The 21,798-nt window shown below is 34.8% G+C and overlaps 5 protein-coding genes across 5 annotated transcripts; 3 read left to right on the forward strand and 2 right to left on the reverse strand.

The window, feature by feature from the left end:
* Positions 1–589: 589 nt before the first annotated feature.
* On the forward strand, positions 590–4,114 carry vps29 (VPS29 retromer complex component). The gene is made up of 4 exons (XM_081391103.1): positions 590–710; positions 3,006–3,197; positions 3,281–3,516; positions 3,613–4,114. Exons 1-4 carry the CDS (start codon positions 708–710, stop codon positions 3,728–3,730), a joined length of 549 nt encoding a protein of 182 aa, XP_081247229.1. The 5' UTR covers positions 590–707; the 3' UTR covers positions 3,731–4,114.
* Positions 4,044–7,185, reverse strand: fam216a (family with sequence similarity 216 member A). The gene is made up of 8 exons (XM_081391102.1): positions 7,053–7,185; positions 6,447–6,544; positions 6,312–6,340; positions 5,538–5,659; positions 4,869–4,995; positions 4,574–4,757; positions 4,418–4,500; positions 4,044–4,336 (listed from the first exon to the last, which is right to left on the reverse strand). Exons 2-8 carry the CDS (start codon positions 6,515–6,517, stop codon positions 4,206–4,208), a joined length of 747 nt encoding a protein of 248 aa, XP_081247228.1. The 5' UTR covers positions 6,518–6,544; positions 7,053–7,185; the 3' UTR covers positions 4,044–4,205.
* On the forward strand, positions 6,318–10,658 carry gpn3 (GPN-loop GTPase 3). Its single transcript, XM_081391101.1, has 8 exons — positions 6,318–6,821; positions 7,044–7,152; positions 8,464–8,631; positions 8,716–8,840; positions 9,013–9,128; positions 9,221–9,317; positions 9,943–10,071; positions 10,368–10,658. The coding sequence occupies exons 1-8, from the start codon at positions 6,774–6,776 to the stop codon at positions 10,431–10,433; spliced, it is 858 nt and encodes a 285-aa protein (XP_081247227.1). The 5' UTR covers positions 6,318–6,773; the 3' UTR covers positions 10,434–10,658.
* A 298-nt stretch (positions 10,659–10,956) lies between these two features.
* arpc3 (actin related protein 2/3 complex, subunit 3) lies at positions 10,957–13,957 on the forward strand. Its single transcript, XM_081391104.1, has 7 exons — positions 10,957–11,134; positions 11,591–11,690; positions 11,818–11,894; positions 12,664–12,732; positions 12,924–13,050; positions 13,186–13,280; positions 13,716–13,957. The coding sequence occupies exons 1-7, from the start codon at positions 11,129–11,131 to the stop codon at positions 13,776–13,778; spliced, it is 537 nt and encodes a 178-aa protein (XP_081247230.1). The 5' UTR covers positions 10,957–11,128; the 3' UTR covers positions 13,779–13,957.
* Positions 13,958–14,761: 804 nt separating this feature from the next.
* ube2g1b (ubiquitin-conjugating enzyme E2G 1b) lies at positions 14,762–20,298 on the reverse strand. Its single transcript, XM_081391617.1, has 5 exons — positions 19,910–20,298; positions 19,154–19,256; positions 18,930–19,027; positions 18,679–18,857; positions 14,762–16,288 (listed from the first exon to the last, which is right to left on the reverse strand). Exons 1-5 carry the CDS (start codon positions 19,950–19,952, stop codon positions 16,202–16,204), a joined length of 510 nt encoding a protein of 169 aa, XP_081247743.1. The 5' UTR covers positions 19,953–20,298; the 3' UTR covers positions 14,762–16,201.
* Between the last annotated feature and the right edge of the window lie 1,500 nt (positions 20,299–21,798).

Genomic DNA, 21,798 nt, shown 5'->3' on the forward strand with positions numbered 1-21,798 from the left:
TATTGTGAATATTATCACAATTTATGACTTATTTAACTTTTCTGGAAATAGGGTTGTAAAAACAAATCACTATAGTTCAAAGTCTAAAAAGGACAGTGTTCACTCAAAAATAAACGTTCACAATTTCCTTACCCTTGTCTTTTAATTCGCTTTCTTCTTTGGAACACAAAAAGAGTTAGAGGATATGGCAGAATGCCCAAACTGTAAAGTGAATGGAGAGACCATGGCTGTTAAGCTATATTTTAAAAGGCAAGTGAATGACAACATAAAAAATCACTCTGTTCCTTACATAAAGGATTAGCTATGTGGCTTCGGAAGACTTTGACTACTTTTATGATGCTTTCATGCTATAATGCTTTTTTTATCGGAACTTGAAAGCCCACCCACTTTCATGATGTTCAGGACAAGCATCAATATTCTTCAGAACTTCTACTTTTGTAGAAGTTAGGTGAGTCATGGCAGTTTTAAACTCAATAAAAAAAGCATATAAATAACTTCTGAACATCTTGAGGTAAATATATGCGCCAGATGGCGCTGTGGTGCTTTCGCCTTGTTGAAGTATGTTGCCAGGTGCGAGTTTTATAAGCGAATTTAGGCGTTTTTACCATTTGCTTATTTCTCTTGCGCGATCTGGCAACATTGAGTTTCTGGCCTTACCAGTCAACATCAGCTTCCTGAGCTCTGTTTCAAACACGCAGCTGGACAAAATGGTACGTGTTTATTTACCAGAGTAGATTTCTTTATCAGAAGATACTCGTACTCTTTGGTTTCCTTTTAAAACCATACGTCCGAGTATATATTTAGGCTGTTTTCCCAAAAAGCTGGTATTTTAGCGCTGAAGGGTCACATGACAGCAGCGAGCTAGCGCTGCTTGAGTGATTCAACCCAACAGTATCGAGTCAGAATGTAGTCAGTCTCTTTTAAATAGATGAAATCACTGACACTTGAAGTATATTCTTCGCTATATAAACTAATTATGCGTTTCATTGTAGCAATACTTAGTATAGTGTGTTAATGCTGAATGCTGAGTGCAGTAACAGAATGCTAGCCTACAGTGGCTAACATAAAACTGTTCTTCTAGTATCTTATATATTATGAGGTTGACATGTTGTTTACAAAATTAAAGTCAATGCATTTAAAAAAAAAAAAAAACGTTTACTTTGTTTTCAGCTTACATTGTATTTTTGTAGACGTAAGTTATAAAACTGAAGAGAAACATTTTAAAAATGTATTTGCGCAGCAGTAAATATCGTTCCAAAGCAGTTTTACAGAAGTTAGTGCTTTCAAATCGAACCGTTGTCATTGAAATTCTTTCAATGTATCTGTGTTCTTATGGGAAGCGTGAGCAGCTTTTATACAAATTTTCACACTAACACACTAACACTTCTGCTAGTGTCCTCCAATCATCAACCACAATCAGCTAACATTCAATCTAATTTATGTTGACTTTTTATTATTTATCCACTTAGTTTCAGTTTTCCTTCTGTCTCACATCACCTTTAATCTTTTGTATGTTGTTTTTTGTCATGATCATGCATCCTCTTCCTCAAACCCTTCCTCACCCACTGTTCCCCTTCCTGACATCTGCATCGTATTCAGGCTGGTCACAGAGTAAGTGCATCTCCAGACCTCTCGTGCTCCTGGTTTTCTGAATTTTAGAGTAGTGCTGCTGCTGGATCTGTCACCATTCCTCTCACCTTCAGTCTTATTTCTGTTTAGACTGCTCTGGGTTTATGATGTTCTTTTTTTCTAGAAAGCTTGCAATTGAAATGAAGTTGTCTGTGACCACAAAATAGCTAGTAATCTAATTATCAGCTTGCAGAATGATTGAAAATAGCAGAATACTTATCAATCTAGGCATGTTGAACATATATCATCCTGTTTCTAAGCATTACAGCAACACGTTTTGTGGTTTGCATATTTTATGATGCATATTTAAAACACAGGCTAATTAGAGTATCAGTCTCATGGGAGTAGTAATGAGTTATGTGTGGAATGGGATACTTGAGTACTGCGTACAGCACAGTATATTCTGAATACTGCCTATTTTTTATTTCAAGCACATGAAACGGTATGCAGCTATGAACATTTCAATTAGAAATATGCTATTGCTGTATGTGTCATTTATTCTCTTCAAATGTATTCAGTGTTTTATTTAGTTATCATATTAGAAATAAAAACATTAGTTTGCATTATAATCATAAAGTTTTGTGTTTAGATGTCTTAACATTCGATCAAATAATGAAAGATTGCATACGGTATAGGGAATGTTTGCATTCTACACATCATAAAGCTAGGCCTACATGCAGAAATAGTAAGGCTGCATCCAAAATCGCATACTCTCTTGAGTAGGTACTTATTTTGAGTAAGTACTTGAATTAAAAGTATGTTCTATATGGTATGAATGCGTGTAGTATGATTTTTATGGTCATGTGACCTACCAGTGTCAGTTGCATCACTTCCCTGCCATTCACAAATCCTCTCCCGTAGCCTCATGGGATAGTAAAGTGTCCATTGGATGCCCATTTCAGAGCCTTGCTGGAAGTTAAAAGTCGTCCAGGAACTTTTCACCTGCTGTTTAATTAATGCTTTGAATTCTGACATTTTCACACACTGTTTTTCACCTTTGGAAATATGCCATTTGGATGCAGCCACAGTGTAGGATGTCAGTATTCTATTTCAAAGTTTTGTGAAGTAACTTTTTTATTTAGGCTTGTATGTGAACGGTTTAATCTCAGCCTGTTTTAGGTTCAACAAAGCTAACAGTCTTAGAAGCCGCTCTCTTGCTCAGCTTTGACTTGATTGTTGTCTGAAGAAAATTTGCTCTCATTTTAAATTATTACATAATGCTAATTCTTCCAAAGGCAAAACATTCTTTCTAAAAAAATTTAATTAAGATTTTATTCAGACAGCAATGCATTGCTTGCGACCCCACTTTTCCTTCACTCTTGAGTGTCCAACAACTAACGCTTGAAGGACGCTAACGAGATGTCTTTTGCCATTAGCTGGTGCTTGTGTTAGGTGATCTGCACATTCCCCACCGATGCAACACCCTGCCTCCCAAATTCAAAAAGTTGCTGGTGCCTGGCAAGATTCAGCACATCCTCTGCACAGGAAACCTCTGTACAAAGGAGAGCTACGATTACCTGAAAACACTCGCTGGAGACGTGCACATTGTCAGAGGAGACTTTGATGAGGTTGACTTTTATTACCTATTTCTGTTTTTCCAAGTTGTTTATGCACTTTTTAAGCATCCACATTTCTTGTTTCTAAATGACAGAACTTGAATTACCCGGAGCAGAAGGTGGTGACGGTGGGGCAGTTTAAAATCGGTCTGATCCACGGACACCAAGTGATCCCATGGGGTGACATGGCGAGCTTGGCGCTCCTTCAAAGGCAACTGGATGTGGATATTCTCATATCTGGCCACACACACAAATTTGAGGCTTTTGAGAATGAGAACAAATTTTACATAAACCCTGGATCTGCCACAGGGGCCTATAGTGCACTGGAAAGGTATAACATTTACTTTTATCTTCTTCAGATCATGTCTAATGAAACGTTATACGCAATGTTACGTGGATGATTTGTGATTGAATTGTCTCTTTACAGCAACATCACACCATCATTTGTTTTGATGGACATTCAAGCATCCACAGTGGTTACGTATGTCTATCAGCTCATTGGAGACGACGTCAAGGTCGAGAGAATCGAATACAAAAAGTCGTAAAGAACGACGATGCTGTCAGATGCCTTCTTTCAGGATGCTAATCTTGTCATTCCCTCTCACCTGAACGTCACCATCGTACAAATGCTGTATCATAACATTACACTATATTTCAATGTAATATATAATACTGTTTATATGTCACCAGAATGTCATCAATTTGTGGTTTCAGCAAATGGTTGTTGAAAATGCAATAATGCTGCATTATTTGCATAATTTTAGTGTGAATTAGTCTTATAAATATGTTATGTCCCCTATTAATTTTTCAAGGCCTATGTTAAGTCATCTTTCATAAAATAAAACCCCACATCACATGAGCAGTGTAAGTACTTTTTTATGAAAACAGAACACATTTGGGACATTATTATTAAAATATTTTGAAATGTCTTGGACATCTGGATTGTTTATGTCTAGGATATGTTTTAAGAATAATTTTGTTAGATATTTTTCATAAATGACGAAAACCTAGATTGATGCGTTAGGTAAGAAATATAAAGTCCTCTTCATCTTCTTCCGATTCATTAAAAGACAGACCACTCATCTGTCCAGCAAGATAAGAATCTGTTTCAGTCGCCTCCCATTCGAAGTCACCTTCCCATGGCCGTGATCCTGGAAATGTTAGGTCCATTAACTCCATTTTGAATGATGTTAAAAACTGGAACCTAAAGTGTTCAAAGGATCCAAACCTACCCCGTGAAGAAGCATGCTTTGCAATGGTAGCCCTCCTTTTTCTTGGCTGTCCCATATTCGATTTTGCAAATCCAGAAGACACTCTGTGTGTAGTAGTTAAATTTTAAGTTTACAGCTAAGCCTCTCAAAAGTTTACAGGTGGCATCACATACTTACCTTTGATGATTGACGATTTTAGGTAAAGTTGTTTTCTTGACTTTCCCTGAAGTCGAAGATCTCTTTCCACTTTTTTTTTTCTTGTTTATAGATGTACTCTGAGAGTTTGCCATGTGTTCTACTTCTGGGGTGTATGTTGACATCTGCAGCTCCACATTTACATTCACATGATGTGCATCCGGCACTAAATATGGAAAATAAGAAGTTGTAATATGTCAAATATTTAATTGTATTAAAAGTTCTTGCTAATACAGACATAAGTCCCATGCTCATATTATATGATGTGATGGTTCACCTGTCTGGATACACCGGTGTAATACGTTCATATAATGTTGACGTATTAGCTTCCGCATGTGCTCTTTGCTGTAGGCCTCTGCGATACTGCACAGAAAACGCTTCTGTCCTGGTGTCAGGCCTGGATGCTGAAAACCAGTGTTTATTTAAATGTGAATTTCGAGTCACATGGCAGAAGGTTCTTATGGCTGCTGAATCAGATATTGTCATCCAAATCATTGTAAATCTGACCTTAAGGAAGTTTTTTTAATTGCGTTTTCTGCAGACATATAAAAGGTACTCCAACATTGTCCCCATTGAAACCCATTAAAACTGCAATTATTAATCGGGCCATTTGAATATAAAATGATGCAGTCTTAGTTCAAAGCCTTTCATTCTGCTGGCAATCTAAAACTTATATGTATGGCTTTGATTTTCTAACAGTTTTATAGTTTTCTAAAATATATATTTTATAGGCTATAAAAATTGTTCATACATAATTTTCATAAATTTAAACCTCTATAACTTTTTGTTTTACTTTTTTTAATGTATTTTTTTTATTCACTTTAACAGTAATCTGCCATGGGTCTTTAAATATTTATGACAGGTTTTTTACATTTTTGTCCTCTACGGACCTCAGAGGAACTTTTTTTTTAAATTGACGCACAAGATATACATTTTCATGAAATACCTGTAAAAATGGAGCAGCAGTCATGGTCTTAGGGATATGAATAGTTTTAATGTCCCGGTCTTGTTCTGGCTCTTGTACAGTTGCAGGTTGTATTTTATGTCCAAATACTGAGTTTGTTTTTCCTGGATAAGAAGAGAATTTAAGTACTTTAAATAAATATTTAGTTACAATTCACAAAGTTATTAAAGTAATAACTCCAAGATCATGGTTTACTACACATATGACAGCTGTTTGTCTTCAGGATTTTTTTTTTTTTTTTTTTTTTTACTCAATTGGGTCAGAGACTCTGGTTACTCTTGGTTACCCTGTCCAAATTATACAGGTGTAACGTTTCTGTAATTTAAACAGATTAAGTTTGCTACTCTGTAGCCGTATGGAAAAAAACCTGTCCGGCTGCTGGGGAGATAAAATGGTTGTGTTTTAAGTTCAAATTTACTACACATTCTATTGCAGATGTATACTGCATTTACAGATGTATGCAGCAAAAGAGGTGCTGTAAAAATGAAGTGATGTGATTCAGGAACTATTTTAGGATAGTACAACATGAAAAATAATGCACTAAAGTTCTGTAAATTATACAAAATTAAAGCAACACGTTCTTATACAGGACGATAAAACAGTTGTAAACAGAAAATTATCTGACATTATTATGATTGTAACTTTTAACTGGGACACACTGCTTTTGAGATGACTAGGAAAAGTGTCCCAATTAACATGAATTAGCCATTAATTGCTAATCTGGCCAATTAATAATTATTTATGGAACAAACTTACCAGTTTGCACATGGTTGAGACCAGATGGCCTGTCAAAACAGTATATAGGAAACAGTAGATATAATGTGTATGTGACAAAAACGCAATAAACTTAAAGTAATTTTCATATCTATGTTATGATATTCTCTGGCTTACCTTAAAGGCAAAAACGACCTCAGACGGCTTTTATCGGTGTTGTTTTCAAGGAATTTCACGTGCTTTTTCATGCCGGAGTGTTACCTGAACTGTGAGATCTGTGGAATATACAAGTGATAGAAGACGACCTGAAATCCCATCCGGCAATGCGCGTGTGTGCGTTTCCAGTGTTTTGACTCTAGCGGGCTTCCGTACTAGGTGACGAAAAAACAGCATGGCAACTGTAGGAATTGTAAGTGGAACACACCGCGGAGATAAATAACGTTTTTCTGTGCGTTAAGAGAAAACGACATAACATCTCGTGCTTTTGGAGCCGGATAATTAACAATGCCTCGATACGCGCAACTAGTGATGGGTCCTGCCGGAAGTGGAAAGGTAATTAAGCAGCAGTATGACTAGTTGGGCTAACATACTATATTATTACAAATAATTATGATTTTGTTGTTTTATTGTGTGTATATCTGTTCTGAAGTGAAATCCTAAACACTAGACTGGTCTGCATTGCGCGTGATTATAATTACAATGCATGAACCAGTGTAGGCCTATATTGTTGCTTATAACAATAATAAATCAGAGTTATTTTTTCATTTTTTTCAGAGTACTTACTGTGCCACAATGATAGAGCATTGCCAGGCCCTCAACCGATCTGTACAGGTGGTGAATCTGGATCCAGCTGCAGAACATTTTGAGTATCCTGTCATGGCAGGTGAGGAACCGGTACATAGATAACTTACACATCACTTACTCACAGATCGTTTTTGTTTTTATTTTGAACATTTGTTCATATCAAAAAGGTTTTACGGTTCATGAGAAACAAATTCTGTCAAATGTTTTCAAGCTTTTTACTGGTAGACAGTAATGTGCAGACAGTATTATTACATTGTTCACTTTTAGTAAAACAACTTAAAAGTGTTAAAACCTTTAATGATAATGCCTTTTAAACAAACAGGCAATATCATTGTTTAACACACCCACAGTAAATCCAAAAAAAGTAAATAAATATATATTTAATAATCAAATAATAAGGAAGCTATTACTCACAAATAATAAATACCACAATAAAAGTACATTATATTATATGACATTACATGGAGGCGTTCACAGTAAGATCGATTAACATTCATTTATTAAACAGATAGGATGAATTTTCATTTCATTGATTATTTTAATTTACTGCATTATAATTATTTAAAGTTAAATGAGTTAACTCCTTTTTGCTAAAATAAATTGAATAGTCCCAAACAGTCTTAAAATAGATATTCGAGTGATGTAATATTCATTGCATATTGTAAACATTCAAAAGAAAACATCTAGATAAAGAACAATTTTACCTACAAGCATCAATCGAACATGAAATACAAATGTATTTCAGAATTAGTGGTGCAAATGACAACAAAAAACGCAAATACTGTAAAAAATAGTCATTTTTATACAGTGATTTGATTAACACATTATTAAAATTGTAAAAATACATACAATTTGTGGAAACACTTTAGGTTTTATTAGTTAACTACTTCAGTTAACAAGAACTAAGAATGAACAATACTTCTACGGCATTTATTAATCTTAGTTCATGTGAATTTCAACATTTACTAATACATTATAAAAATCAAATTTTGTCAACATCAATCTGTATTTGTTAACGTTAGGTAATTCACTGTGAGCTAACACGAACAAACAATAAACGACTGTATTTTTATTAACTAATATTAACAAAGATATATAATTACTTTAACAAATGCATTGCTCATTGTTAGTTCATGTATTACCAACTGAGAAAGTGTTACCCAATTTGTATTTTATAACTAGTGTTGCAACTGCCCTTGTTTTAGCATTTATGTTAACTTCAATACACCATCCTAGAGAAAAAAACTGCATATAGGTCTACATTCAAAAGCTTGTTTTTTGCGTTTCTAGGCAGAGAAAGAACTCTATGGTGCTCAATAGTGTCGTTTCTGTAAGTAGTTTGTGTTTAAAGACAGCTAGTGTGTTCTTATACAATTGCACTTGTATGCAGATATTCGAGAACTGATCCAAGTAGATGACGTCATGGAGGATGACTCCCTGAGATTCGGCCCCAATGGAGGACTGATCTTCTGTATGGAGTACTTCGCCAACAACTTTGACTGGCTGGAAGAGAGTCTTGGTCATGTGGAGGATGACTATATACTGTTTGATTGCCCTGGTAAGAGGTGATGTGGTCGATGGTGTGGTGTTGTTTGAGGACTGGCGTGGAACAGTAAAGAGCATTGTGTCCTCTTGACTGCAGGTCAGATCGAGCTGTACACACATCTGCCTGTTATGAAGCATCTTGTGGAGCAGCTACAGCAGTGGGAGTTCCGCGTGTGTGGCGTCTTCCTGGTTGACTCTCAGTTCATGGTCGAGACCTTCAAGGTAATGCTTGTCACACGGCAATGACAAATAATGTAAAAAACAGTGTTACACTTCTATGGAGTGGAAGTGTGTTTCAGCAACTGTGGGCTGGATTTGTTTTAGTAATTTTGATTAAGAAATGATTGAAATTGTAAAAACCTCAATTTTATTTTTGTTGTAATTCATTTTCTAGTTTATCTCTGGAGTTATGGCCGCCTTGAGTGCTATGGTGTTGCTAGAAATTCCACAAGTCAACATAATGACTAAAATGGATCTACTCAATCCAAAGGCTAAGAAGGAAATAGAGAAGTATGTTTCGAGAGATCTTGAAATGAGATCACTTTTTAAACCTACATTTAAGTGTCATAAATGTGTTTTCTGTTGTTCTGTTTTATTTGCAGGTATCTAGACCCGGATATGTACTCCGTGATGGAGGACAACTCCGTTGCTTTGAGAAGCAAGAAATTCAGAAAATTAACCAAGGCCATTTGTGGTTTGGTAAGTTACAGTTACAACGATTCTTCCTCGAGTCGAGGAATTGATAAATACTGGTATATGTGCAATTCAAGTACATCATCTAAGAATTCATCAAGGGCTGAACAATTTTGAGGAAAAATTCCGTATTTGCTGTACTTGTTTTTTGGGCTGCAAAATTTGAATATATATATTATAAATAAATATGACTATCAAATGATGAGGATAATAATAATAATTATTATTATTAATTAATTAAATTTTATTAACCAAAACTATTTAATAATACTACTTCATTGTACACAAATTGAGTATTTATTAATAATAATATTACAATAATTGCAACTTTAATATTTATGTCTTAATTTCTTTATTTTTCTTTCTCTATTTTTTTTTTTTTTTTCATTTTTGCAGAAAACCCGAAATAAACAAATAATACTTTGTTGGCTACAGGTTTATAAACGATTCTTATTACAAATCTGTTGAAGCTCTTTACTGAAGTCTCACATTTGCAGTTTGATAATCGCATGGCCCTATCACTATTTCGATTAATCGTTCAGCCTTAGCATCTTCACACTGATATTATCTGGTGGTAAAACTTTTACAAACATTCTTTAGTAAATTGTCAAAATTGCACTGTTTTCTTTAGATTGATGATTACAGTATGGTTCGATTCCTGCCCTTTGATCGCACTGATGAGGAGGGCATCAACATTGTCCTGCAGCACATTGATTTCTCCATACAGTATGGTGAAGACCTGGAGTTTAAAGAGCCCAAGGTTTGCGCATAAGGCTACTTTCAACTACTGTACACATTTATAATAACCTGTTTATTTAAAATAAAAACATTTTTTAAAGTTGTACTTTTGGTACTATACGGTTATCCGGACCACACCTGATGACCTACCCCAAACCCGCCCCTAAACCTACCTGTCACTGGGGTTACGACCAACCAAGAGCGGTTGTGGTCAGGTGTGGTCCGGATAACCGTATAGTACCATTCTTTTAGATCAAATTACAACCAAATTATAAATGTAAACATTAAACTGATCAATTTTTCTTCTCTTTTCTCTAGGAATTGAATGAGGAACCCAGTAACACGAACTTTGATGAGTTCTTCCAAGGCACAGCAGATTCTTGAAGAAATCCCACATGAAGCCAGACTACATTTATATGTGTTCCACTAAATAAGAGTTTCATTTATTTAAATAATATTCTGTCATGTTCATAATATCATTGTTTGGAGGGTGCAACCGAAACCTGTGCTGTGTCTCAATCTTCTTAGCAGAGTTTTATAAAATGTAATCAGTTTTTTAGAATTATCTATTTATTTTTGCAATAAAAATATGGAAATGACAATGTGGTTTTAATATTTATTTTTTTATTCAGTCGTTACATATGTCTCAAAACGTTACAACCTTAGTGAAACGTTAATGGAGACATGCCCTATGCAGAAGAGTGGTTTATCATTTTGTGTTGTTCAGTAGTGGGATGTTAATCTGTTATATTTGACCATCCAATCTTGATTACATCCTTGTTAAAACCTAATGCACTTATGTTGTCTAGATAAGCAACTCGCTTGGTTTTGACAGCCGTGACGTCAAAATGGGTTGGACATCTTTTAATGGCATACATATTTAAGATTGTAAAATAAATTTTCTGGTGGAAAAAAGTGAAGCAGCGAAGCTGCTGTTCTTCGGCGTCCCCTAGTGGTTATGACGGGGTACTGTACTGGTAACTTCCTGTATCTGTGTAGGGTGGGACAGCGGAAGCGGCGGGTTTGCAGCTCTGACATTTTCATTTTTGCCTGCTAGGTTTGGGACATATCGTACCAAAATGCCGGTAAGAAATTATTAAACGTTATGATTTAAACGATGTGCGCAATTGTTTGCTTTGTGAGTAGCCGCTGTGCCACGTTTTAGAGCTGGAGCGAGAAAGAAAGATATTTTAGCATTATTAGCCACAGCGCTAACCTATACATCATCTTACTCTGGCCATTTTTCTACAGATGTAACAGTTTTACAAGGAAATGTTGTTTTGGTCTTTATGCTTTATTGCCCACTATACATGTGGAAGTATCAGAAATATGTTGCGGAAACAGATTTGTTGCATTTGTTCATGATGCAAACAACTGGATTTCCTCATTTGCATTCAGTGCAATGAAAACTGACGGATTCTCTTCAAATATCGGTTATTTAAAATAAAATGAATACAAAAATATATATAATATAATTGCTATATTACAGAAATAATTATGTTTGACTTTGACTCAAGCTTGCATTTTCTCCCTTTCTTCAGGCTTACCACTCAAGCCTGATGGACACAGACACCAAACTGGTGGGGAATATGGCGTTATTGCCCCTTAAAACACAGTTTAAGGGTCCTGCTTCTAAAGAAAGTAAGAAAGTTTGCTTGATTCTAGGCTGTACTGTCAGATCTAAGATGTGTGAGATACTTCCTTAAATGGCCATCATTAGTAAAGCGTCTTTGACAAATCAGCTGTTCGTTCCTCTTTCCATATTCAGCCAAAGACACAGATATTATCGATGAGGCCATCTACTACTTCAAAGCCAATGTTTTCTTCAAGAACTATGAAATTAAGGTAAGGAGTGAATGTCTGTACAGGAGCCTAGAAAAAATGTACTTGGCGTGCCTTAACACGAATTCATAGTTCTGTCCTGAGAGAAGAATAAAGGTCCTCCTTGTATACACATATTTTTTTAGTCTTTACCCCAAACACTCATGTTTAATATCAGATTTTAATTCGTTTTTTTTTTTATTTCAGACTCTTATATATTATGCACTTTAAAATCGGCATGAAATGGAAGTTGCAATAGTCTTTACTTCCCTGTTGTGACGTATATCCGAGTGAAACTGCTTCTCGAGCAAGAGTTTAGGGCGGGATTTGATTTTGTCCATCGGGAATTGATTGTATGGTTGTGTTTTGCTATTGGTGATGTCATGTGAGTGACAGGTTGTCTCGCCCTCGCGCCGGTAAATACGTCATCAGGGAAATGAAGTCAAACAGGAGGGGAAGTTATTTTGATTAAAGATTACGAGTACATGTATTTAAAAAAAAGAAGGAATGGTCTGCACAGATAAATAATTTAAAACAAACACTGAATTGAATGTTTTATAATTCATGAACTTTGCAACATTGACACTGTGATTGAACTGAATAATGACACTATTGTCTTCTGTAGAGCTGTTTTATATCTGAAATTGAATGTTTCATAATTGATGTACTGTAACATTAACTGTTATTTTCCAGTTTATTACTGTGAAGCTGCTTTGACAATATCTGTAGTGCATAAAGCGGCTTATATACAGTATATAAATACATAAAATATTTATTTCTTTACTGTTGATAGAATGAGGCTGATAGGACTTTGATCTACATCACTCTTTACATCTCTGAGTGCCTCAAGAAGCTCCAAAAGGTAACTATTGAAGAAAAAAAATGTATATATATATATATATATATATATATATATATATATATATATATATACCTACTATTTCATGGTATAATCCAAATATTCAGTGCTTAATCTTTTGTCAGTTGTTGTTGCTTTTCCTCATAGCTAATGCTTCATAAGTATTTAACTACAATCTTATAAATGATTTCTAGTGCAGTTCAAGGGGCCAAGGAGAGAAGGAGATGTACACGCTGGGGATTACCAATTTTCCCATCCCTGGAGAGCCTGGCTTCCCTCTGAATGCAATGTATGCTAAACCTTCCAACAAACAGGAGGAAGGTATGGCACAACAAAGTCGAAACGTTACTGAGTCTGATTAATTTGCACATCCACTAAGAAGACCTTCTCTATGATAAGTTTATTATAAGAGTTAACGCCGAATTGATCTAGATACAATCTTTTCCCCCTGGACAGAAACGATGAGGGCTTACCTGCAGCAAATCCGACAGGAGACGGGACTGAGATTGTGTGACCGTGTGTTCGACCCTCAGACAGACAAACCAAGCAAGGTGAGACTATATTTAATATTATCAGTCAAACTAAGTAAAAAACGTTTTGTTTTTTCTTTGCATTATGACAATTATTTGAATTATAATTAAGCACATTTTTCTTGGTACTTTAATGCAAAATAAAGAAAAATGTATATTGTATAATATATATATATATATATATATATATATATATATATATATATATATATATATATATATATATATATATATATATATATATATATATAATTTATTTATTTTATACAATATACATTTAATATATATATATATATATATATATACATACAATATACTATATATATATATATATATATATATATACTTTCTTTATCTATTAATTTATCCATTTTCTTGGATGTTTGAAATTCATGTTATTTGACTAATTTCTAATGAAGTGATGATGATAATCATTCACATGTCTTTGGTCTTCAGTGGTGGGTGTGCTTTGTGAAGAAACAGTTCATGAACAAAAGTCTGTCTGCTCCTGGCCAGTAACAAACCACTCAGGATCTCTCTGGGTACTTCTGCGTGGGATGTGGATGGATTTTTTTTTTTCTTTAATGTGTATGCAAGCGTGTTTACTCTGATTCTGTTGGAGATTTTTTTACTTGTGATTCCTGCCTGTCATTTAAAGCAGGAGCCGATCAAATAAACATATATTAAAGAGAAACAGCATCTCTTGTCATTGAATGAGGACGTACTACTAATACACTTGGTGCCCGACTGCCAGTGTTGTTTTTTTAGTAATATTTACATTAGTATTAGTGCTATAATATTCTATATTATATTAGTGCTGTCAATCCGATTAATCGCATCCAACAAAAGTTTATAAATATATATATATATATATATATACACACACACACACACACACACACACATAGTTCCAAACATTTCCACATAGCCATTGCACGCCTACAACAGCAATGTTTTGTTCCTGAATGAATCCGCATTTTTGAATGAATCAGTCTAATGAATGACTTAACTTATAGTATTTAATATTTTAAATTACCTTATATAATTTGTTTTAGCACTTTTGTTATGTGCCTTTGTCATTTTTATATATTTCTATAGTTTTAACTTTTCAATTCAGTTTTAATCATTATAGTACTTGAAATTATTTGTTAGTTGCCAAGGCAACATTTCAAATTTGTTCAAGTTTTCATCTAATACTTACATTTTATTTCAATTAACAAAAACAATTTTTTAGTATTATTTATATATTATAGTATTTATTCATATTTTGAAATAGCTTTTTTTCAGTTTTCATTTAGTCATTTTTCTTAGTTTATTTTAATATTTCTATTTAGTTTGACCATTCATTTTATTACTTCAACTTAAATGTATTCCAGTTGTCAAGTTAAATTTCTAATTTGTACTCAAGTTTTTCCATCTAATATTTAGATTTTATTTTATATTTATTAATGAAAACTACTTTTAATAGTTTTAGTTAATAAAAACAACACTGCTTGGTGAGTAGTGAGTTCATAATAATGGTTTTATTTATCTGAACTTAAAGAACAAAAACGATTGCTCCAGAAAGAAATGACATTCATATAGTGGTCAAAAAATCAATATGCCACCAAGGACCATACAAACTGGAGTAGGTAAAGCTGTGGCGTTTCACACCACTGATTCAAATCAAAACGTGACAGAGTCCAACTGAAAATGTAGCACTTATTGCTTAATATTGTTTTCTGTCTTTTGAATAATACAAATTACCTTTGCATTAATACACAACACCAAACAAATCTCACTGTGATAAGATGTGTTGCCAAGAATCTTATGCACCCTTAGAAGTTATTGAGGTAACTGCTTTTTACACGACTGACATAAGACATAAACAACAGGACAAAGGTAAGACTGAGAATAAAACTTAAGAACAAACAGAAGATAAGACAAATGCTACATTTTAATGAGCAATTACATGATGAGGCCTTCGGGAACAGAAGAGTGAACAGGATACAGTCACAAATGAGGTTACAAAACTACATGTGTGGGGGGGGGACATCACAAACAAATGACTGATAGAGCTATGGTACAATACATCATATTTACATACACAAAAAATACAGCTTTTGAGCTCACCATTTATACAAAAAATATTATCTGTCTCATGCAAATCTGTAACTTTTTGGTTTGTCCAAAAGAGGATTCCAGCTCAAATACTGAATAGACGTTGAGACGGACTTGACATCACTGAATACAATTTTCCTTATTGATAGGAGAACAACTTAAGGCAGCAGAGAAAGAGATGGCCCTTTGAGAGACATCTGCGGTACTGTTTTTTTTTTTTTTAAGGGAACAGGGCTGTCCCGACATGTCAGTGAGGAGGGAAATCAGCATCGATTCGGACCATCAGCCTACTAGTACCATAAACGCACAGAACACGCCAGAATTGCATAAAAGACTGTTCAAAATTGATGGCTCAGTGGCAGATAAAAAAGCGAGTCAAAACACAAGTGTCATGCAGTACATTTCATCATAATTAAGATAATAAATAATTCAGACACACTAGAGGATGGGGGGGGGGGAATCAACATGAACAAAATGTGCTATAACTCACACATTCAGATAAAAATAAAAATAAACTAATTATCCAACGGTGGCTTTGCTCTGGTATCCCTAACTGGTGCTACCCCAAATAACTGGTGAATCAAATAAAGGTGATCCCCTATTAAGGTTTGTAATTGCCATATCTAGGGGGGCTGGTTAGAATTCAGTTTATGTGAATGAAGCATTGTGATGAAAAATGTGATCCAACACATCAGTTAAACCTATTAAATTGATATGAGCTTGTAATGGGTTTTTAAAATCAATGCAGAAATAAATCCTGAAACGTCTGTCTCTGACCTCAAGATATGGAGATGGGAACTGATAATAATATATGTGCTAACAAAAGTAACATGATGGGGCGTCTAGTCGAATGCCATCTCTTGGCTTTTCCTCACGCAGCGGGCGACTTTCCTCTTGAACTCACCGTTGGGATCCTCTCTCCATTCTTTCTGCAAGCCGAACACAAATGTGAAGGTTTTAATTATCGTTTCAGAAGAACAAAAACATGAATCGGCAGCGAGTGACATTTCAGAGTGAAAACAAGATTTTCCACTGTCATTTTTTTTTGAGGAGTTTTTTTTTTTTTTAGTCAGGATGAGGAATCTTAAATGGGAATGCTTCTTTTTCAAATCCGTCCTTTTGTGCTATTAAATGGATAGTTCAAAATGACTTAACTTACCCTCAAGTTGTTTCAAACCTGTACGAGTTTCAACACAAAAGATGATATTTTAAAGAATATTGGAAATCAAACAGTTGTCGGTGGCCATCGACTTTCATAGTAGGAAAAAAAATTCTAAGGAAGTTAATGGGTGGCGTCAACTGTCTGGTTACCATATTTTAAAAATAATCTTTTGTGTTCAACAGAAGAATCTGACACAACTTAAGGGTGAGTAAATGATGACAAAATGTTACTTTTTGGGTGAACTATCCCTTTAATGCTGTATCCATGAATACATTTGTGTCAAATTTTTGTAAATGTATTATCTATTTGCCGTTTTAGAAACCTACAAAAAAATCTGATAAAGAAAGTCGTTAACACTTTACAATAAGGTTTAATTTGTTAAAATTAATTAGGCTACCTACATTACTTAACATGAACTAACCATGAACACTGCTTCTCCATCATTTATTATTGTTGATTAAAAAGTTTAAATGACCATAATTTTAAATTGTCAATTCTTATTTTTTACAGAATTTCTGTTTCATGCAGGGGTGGACAGTAACAAAGTATTCCTACTTTGTTACTGCACTTAAGTTCATTTTTTAAGTATCTGTACTTAATCAGAGTATTTTGATTTTGGAAAACTTTTACTTCACTGTATTCCAAAGCATAAAATCATACTTTTTACTCGACTAGGTTCCATAAAAACATATAGTTCCTCATTATTACGAACTGAAGAAATCTGCACCTCCTCTATGTCAGATTCATGAACGAGTTAATTCTTTCCAATGATCCTGCTGAATTGGTTCACAAATAACACTGAACAATTCATTTGTAAATTGGACTGATCCAATTGCAGTAAAAAATATCCAGTAAAAAAAAAGAGCCACGCTTGAAATGTGCGTGCAACTAATGGTGCGAAAAGGAAGTTACAAATTAATTTTACCCCTGGTTTCAAAGACAATACTTAAGGTCCTTGCACACTGAGTCCGAAATTAGCGTCCAAAATGTTTGCACGTTAAAGAATAAATACACCCTCGTGTTTTGTCAATCACGTTTACACACTGCCTCCGAAACTTTCGGACTCGGTGTGCAAGGACCTTTAAAAGGATACTTCACCGTTTTTTCATATTAAACTATGATATTCCCTTAACTAAGACGAGTTGATGCATACCTCTCTAGTCTCAGTGCGTGCACTCAATCGCTCTGGCGCGCGGCGACACTTTGATAGCACTTAGCTTAGCCCAGTTCATTCATTAGGATCCAGACAGAGATGAAGTTAGAAGCGACCAAACACCTCCACGTTTTCCCTATTTAAATACAGTTACACGAGTAGTTACACGACCAAGTATGGTGACACAAAATAAAACGTGGCGCTTTTATAAGCGGGTAAAAAGGATAACTATAATGTGTGGCGGAATAGCACTGGGAGCACTTCGACTCGGTGCAGTAAAAAGTCACTCCTGAAAAATCCTCTCCCTCTCACTTCTGTCATTAGAACCAACGTGACTTTTTACTGCACCGAGTCGAAGTGCTCCCGAGTCCCAAGTGCTATTCCGCCATACATTATAGTTATCCTTTTTACCCGCTTAGAAAAGCGCCACGTTTTATTTTGTGTCACCATACTTGGTCGTGTAACTACTCGTGTAACTGTATTTAAACAGTGAAAACATGGAGGTGTTTGGTCGCTTCTAACTTCATCTCTGTCTGGATCCTAATGAATGAACTGGGCTAAGCTAAGTGCTATAAAAGTGTCGCCGCGCGCCAGAGCGATTGAGTGCACGCACTGAGACGAGAGAGGTATGCATCAACTCGTCTTAGTTAAGGGAATAACATAGTTTAATATGAAAAAACGGTGAAGTATCCCTTTAAGCCTAGTCCCAGACTAAAATTCATGTTTGAGCTGTTTTAACTGCTATTAGCAGCTATTTCTGCTATTTGTTGTTGTTGTTTTTTTAATCCGTTTAGAAAAGCAAGTCATTTCACAATTCTATGCATAATAGGCTGAGCAAGTTAATATATTTTCATGAAATGTGAATAATTTTGATTAAAAACAAACCATTTTTCCCTCTAGAATAATATGCTGTGATGAACTGCATAATAATACCAGTGATGTTTATAATATCAAATTTTGATTTCATGGTGACTGTTATTATAAAACAAAATCACTAAACTTACAGCTGCGTCCACATTGGCTGGCGAGTCACCATTAGGGTCAGCTAACATGGAGATCACACTAATCATGATGGTCTCTACGGTGTGGATGGGCAGCCAACGCTCTTCGGGTTTCTCATAGCCAAATTTGTCCTCTCCTGGCTCATGTAGGATTGAAATGCACACATCTCCGTTCTTCGCAACTGATTAGAGATGAAGAATAATATCAGTGTCAGCCGCTACAGGTGTTTTCACCAAAACTGACATGCACTCACCATTAGGATGCCAAATCTCCGTAATAAACTTCATCTTCGGTGGTCGAAGTGGGTAATCGTGAGGGAAATTGAGATGCGCCTTAAAAAATCCACCTTCGCTATAAATCAAAAACAGAAAAAGTGAGTATACGGTTTTGTTGGAAGAGATTTAAGCATTTCAGGAGACTAGATTAGTCAACTGGCCACTCTCACAACTAAACCAGAGCACAGGATTGGTTACTTACAATAATGTGTCTTGAGGGCCGATCACGACAACCTCCCACTGATAGATATCATCATCATCAATCAGACCAGCAGAAAAGCCTTCCACTGGGTTTTTGTTGAGCTCTGTAAGATATCGGCCAATATTGGAAATTAGATTACATTTTCAGTCATCTAATGCTGACTTAAAGTTAACCTTTAAGAACACAAATAATCTTGCAAATATCATAATGTCTAGTTTTCATACTGTACCTTAGTAATGTTGTGATCACTTGAAGCATTAAAAACGATTGATTTTAATATGTAGGAATAAAGATGTAAAGATTGATCTAAATATTCTAATGTACTACTATACAAGCCCAAAACCTAAATGTGTTGGTATTGTTTCCAACTTGGCAGGCCAATAATTTGTATACTGCATACTAACACGTGTCAACTGATACTATGACATGCTACAACTTACCATCCATTACCATTCTTTTAAAATATATACAATTCCATGTTTATAACTAGATTATTTTCTTTAATACAGGCAGGGTATAAGCTTTGTGATCAACCTCACCAACTTATTCAGCTAGCATGCTAGCCAAACCTTCTGACCTTATTACTTCACAAGTAGAAATACGAAGCCCATAAGCTTTTACACAAACACTGTCACAGTGGTTTCCGTTAAACACTGTGTAATTTTGTTAAAAAGTACAGATAGTGTGGAAAAGAAATAGTTAGAATGACATAATAAAGATGACTTGTACTATTCACGCTAACAGTTAGCCACCTACCTGCTAGCTGTTTTCGCAGAAGCAGGGCCGATTGCTCAGTCATTTTATTTCAACTAATGTTAACAAAATAAATAGTTTCTCCGACGAAAAAAGGACGAAGTAAAGTCGCCGAAATCAATGCTGGAAGTCAAAGTTGTTCGACACGCAGCTCTTGGACAGTGTGTGTGTGTGTGTGTGTTTGAGATCTACTTCACATGCGCCGGGAACTGAACTGATACATGTTATACTGGCACTGACCTCAAGGATGTGTGTCACTATATATCTGCTTACTACAGCAGTATTAGGCATCTCTTTGGGAGCGTTCTGAGTTATCATGGCAAAAAAATGCTGCACGCACCCATGACGCCCAAAATCGCTGTCTAAGTAGGTAGCTCACTAGGTTTTGAGACACAGCCAAAGCAATAGGGTCCTAACAGACACACTTTTACATGTGATATATTTTCTTATAAACAGAAACTGATCTATCACGAATATCGAATGTTTTGATTTTAACAATACAAGCTAGAAACTGATTTTTTCCTTATTTATTAATATTTTGTTGTAGTGGCGGTCCATATGAGGTGAACATCCTCGGTGCATTATCCATTTTGAAAAAGTTATTTTAAAGTACCGGTACCTTTCTTTACGATTTTAAACATTATACAGAATAAAAATCTATGTTAATAAAATGCATTGCACTCAAATAAAATGCTTCTCTAAGCATTCAGTTTTAACAGTTTTTAATTTCTTACCTTTAAAATGTTTTTGATTTCCTTTTAAAATGTCGACAAGGCTAAAGTGAGCAGTGCTGTTATTGTTAACTAAAACTATTTAAAAAATTGTTCTCTGTAATAACAATACATTTTAAATAAAATAAATACAGTCTATGATAAATAGACTACTTATGAAAAACGTTTAAAAAAGTATTATAATTATTATAATTATAAAGGTTGTGCAATGTTATTTTTATGTTGTATTATATCATATTATATTATTGTCAAAAAAATAATGTATTTATTGTAAGAAAAAATGCTTAGAAAAAAGGGACAGATACTTGTAATTTTCTGCAAGTAGGCCTACATAATCTGTTTACGAACATTTCCAATCAATCACACTCAATCACAACGCAAAACAGGTTTTTTTTTTTTTTTGTTTTGTTTTTTTTTTTCAGATTTTAGAGTGTTGAGTCTATACATGTCTATACATGTCGACTATGTCCATAATTTTAAACAAGTGGTGATTGTTGATTGCCGTTTATTGATGTGTAGTGCAATTACAAATAAAATACACTAGATGGCAGTCTCCGCTTACATGAAATGTCTCCTAAAACGTTCCTTTATGTAAGAAACACTTTGTAAAATACATTTTGTGGTTTAGTTTGGCTGGAATTTAGTTACTAATAAATAATAAAGTTATAATATGTGCTTATTTATTTGATCAAATTATTTAATATGTCAGAACCAAGCTTTAACTTCAGATCAGTCTGAATCCAGTAAATCTGAGTGGATTCACAAAGCCTGCCCATCCTGTATCTTGAGAGCTTTACAATCCTCCTGACATGCCAGAATCTTACATTTGATTTTTTACAGAACCGTAAAAGGCAAACATTTGGCTTCCAGCCCAGGGACTGATACCAAACATAGACTGAATATGGGAAAGAGTTGTTAGCAAATACAGTACATTCCACATCTGTGAAACTCAAACAAGGCGATGCTTTTCTGAATAAACAACCATGCTCAGGTGACAAAAGGCGACTTTGTGTATTCTTCCTGCCGCGTCTTCTCAGATGACACACACTTTGAGGAACGGTTTGCCTCAGATCTGTGTCGCACTTAACTAAAGAGTTGTCATGTGCCTTATCTTTTGTTGATATGTTTAGCATGCAAATTTCGCCCAATGTATTACAGAGA

This window comes from Scardinius erythrophthalmus, assembly GCF_964197995.2.
Source record: "Scardinius erythrophthalmus genome assembly, chromosome: 17".
In the NCBI taxonomy this organism is placed as follows: Eukaryota; Metazoa; Chordata; class Actinopteri; order Cypriniformes; family Leuciscidae; genus Scardinius; species Scardinius erythrophthalmus.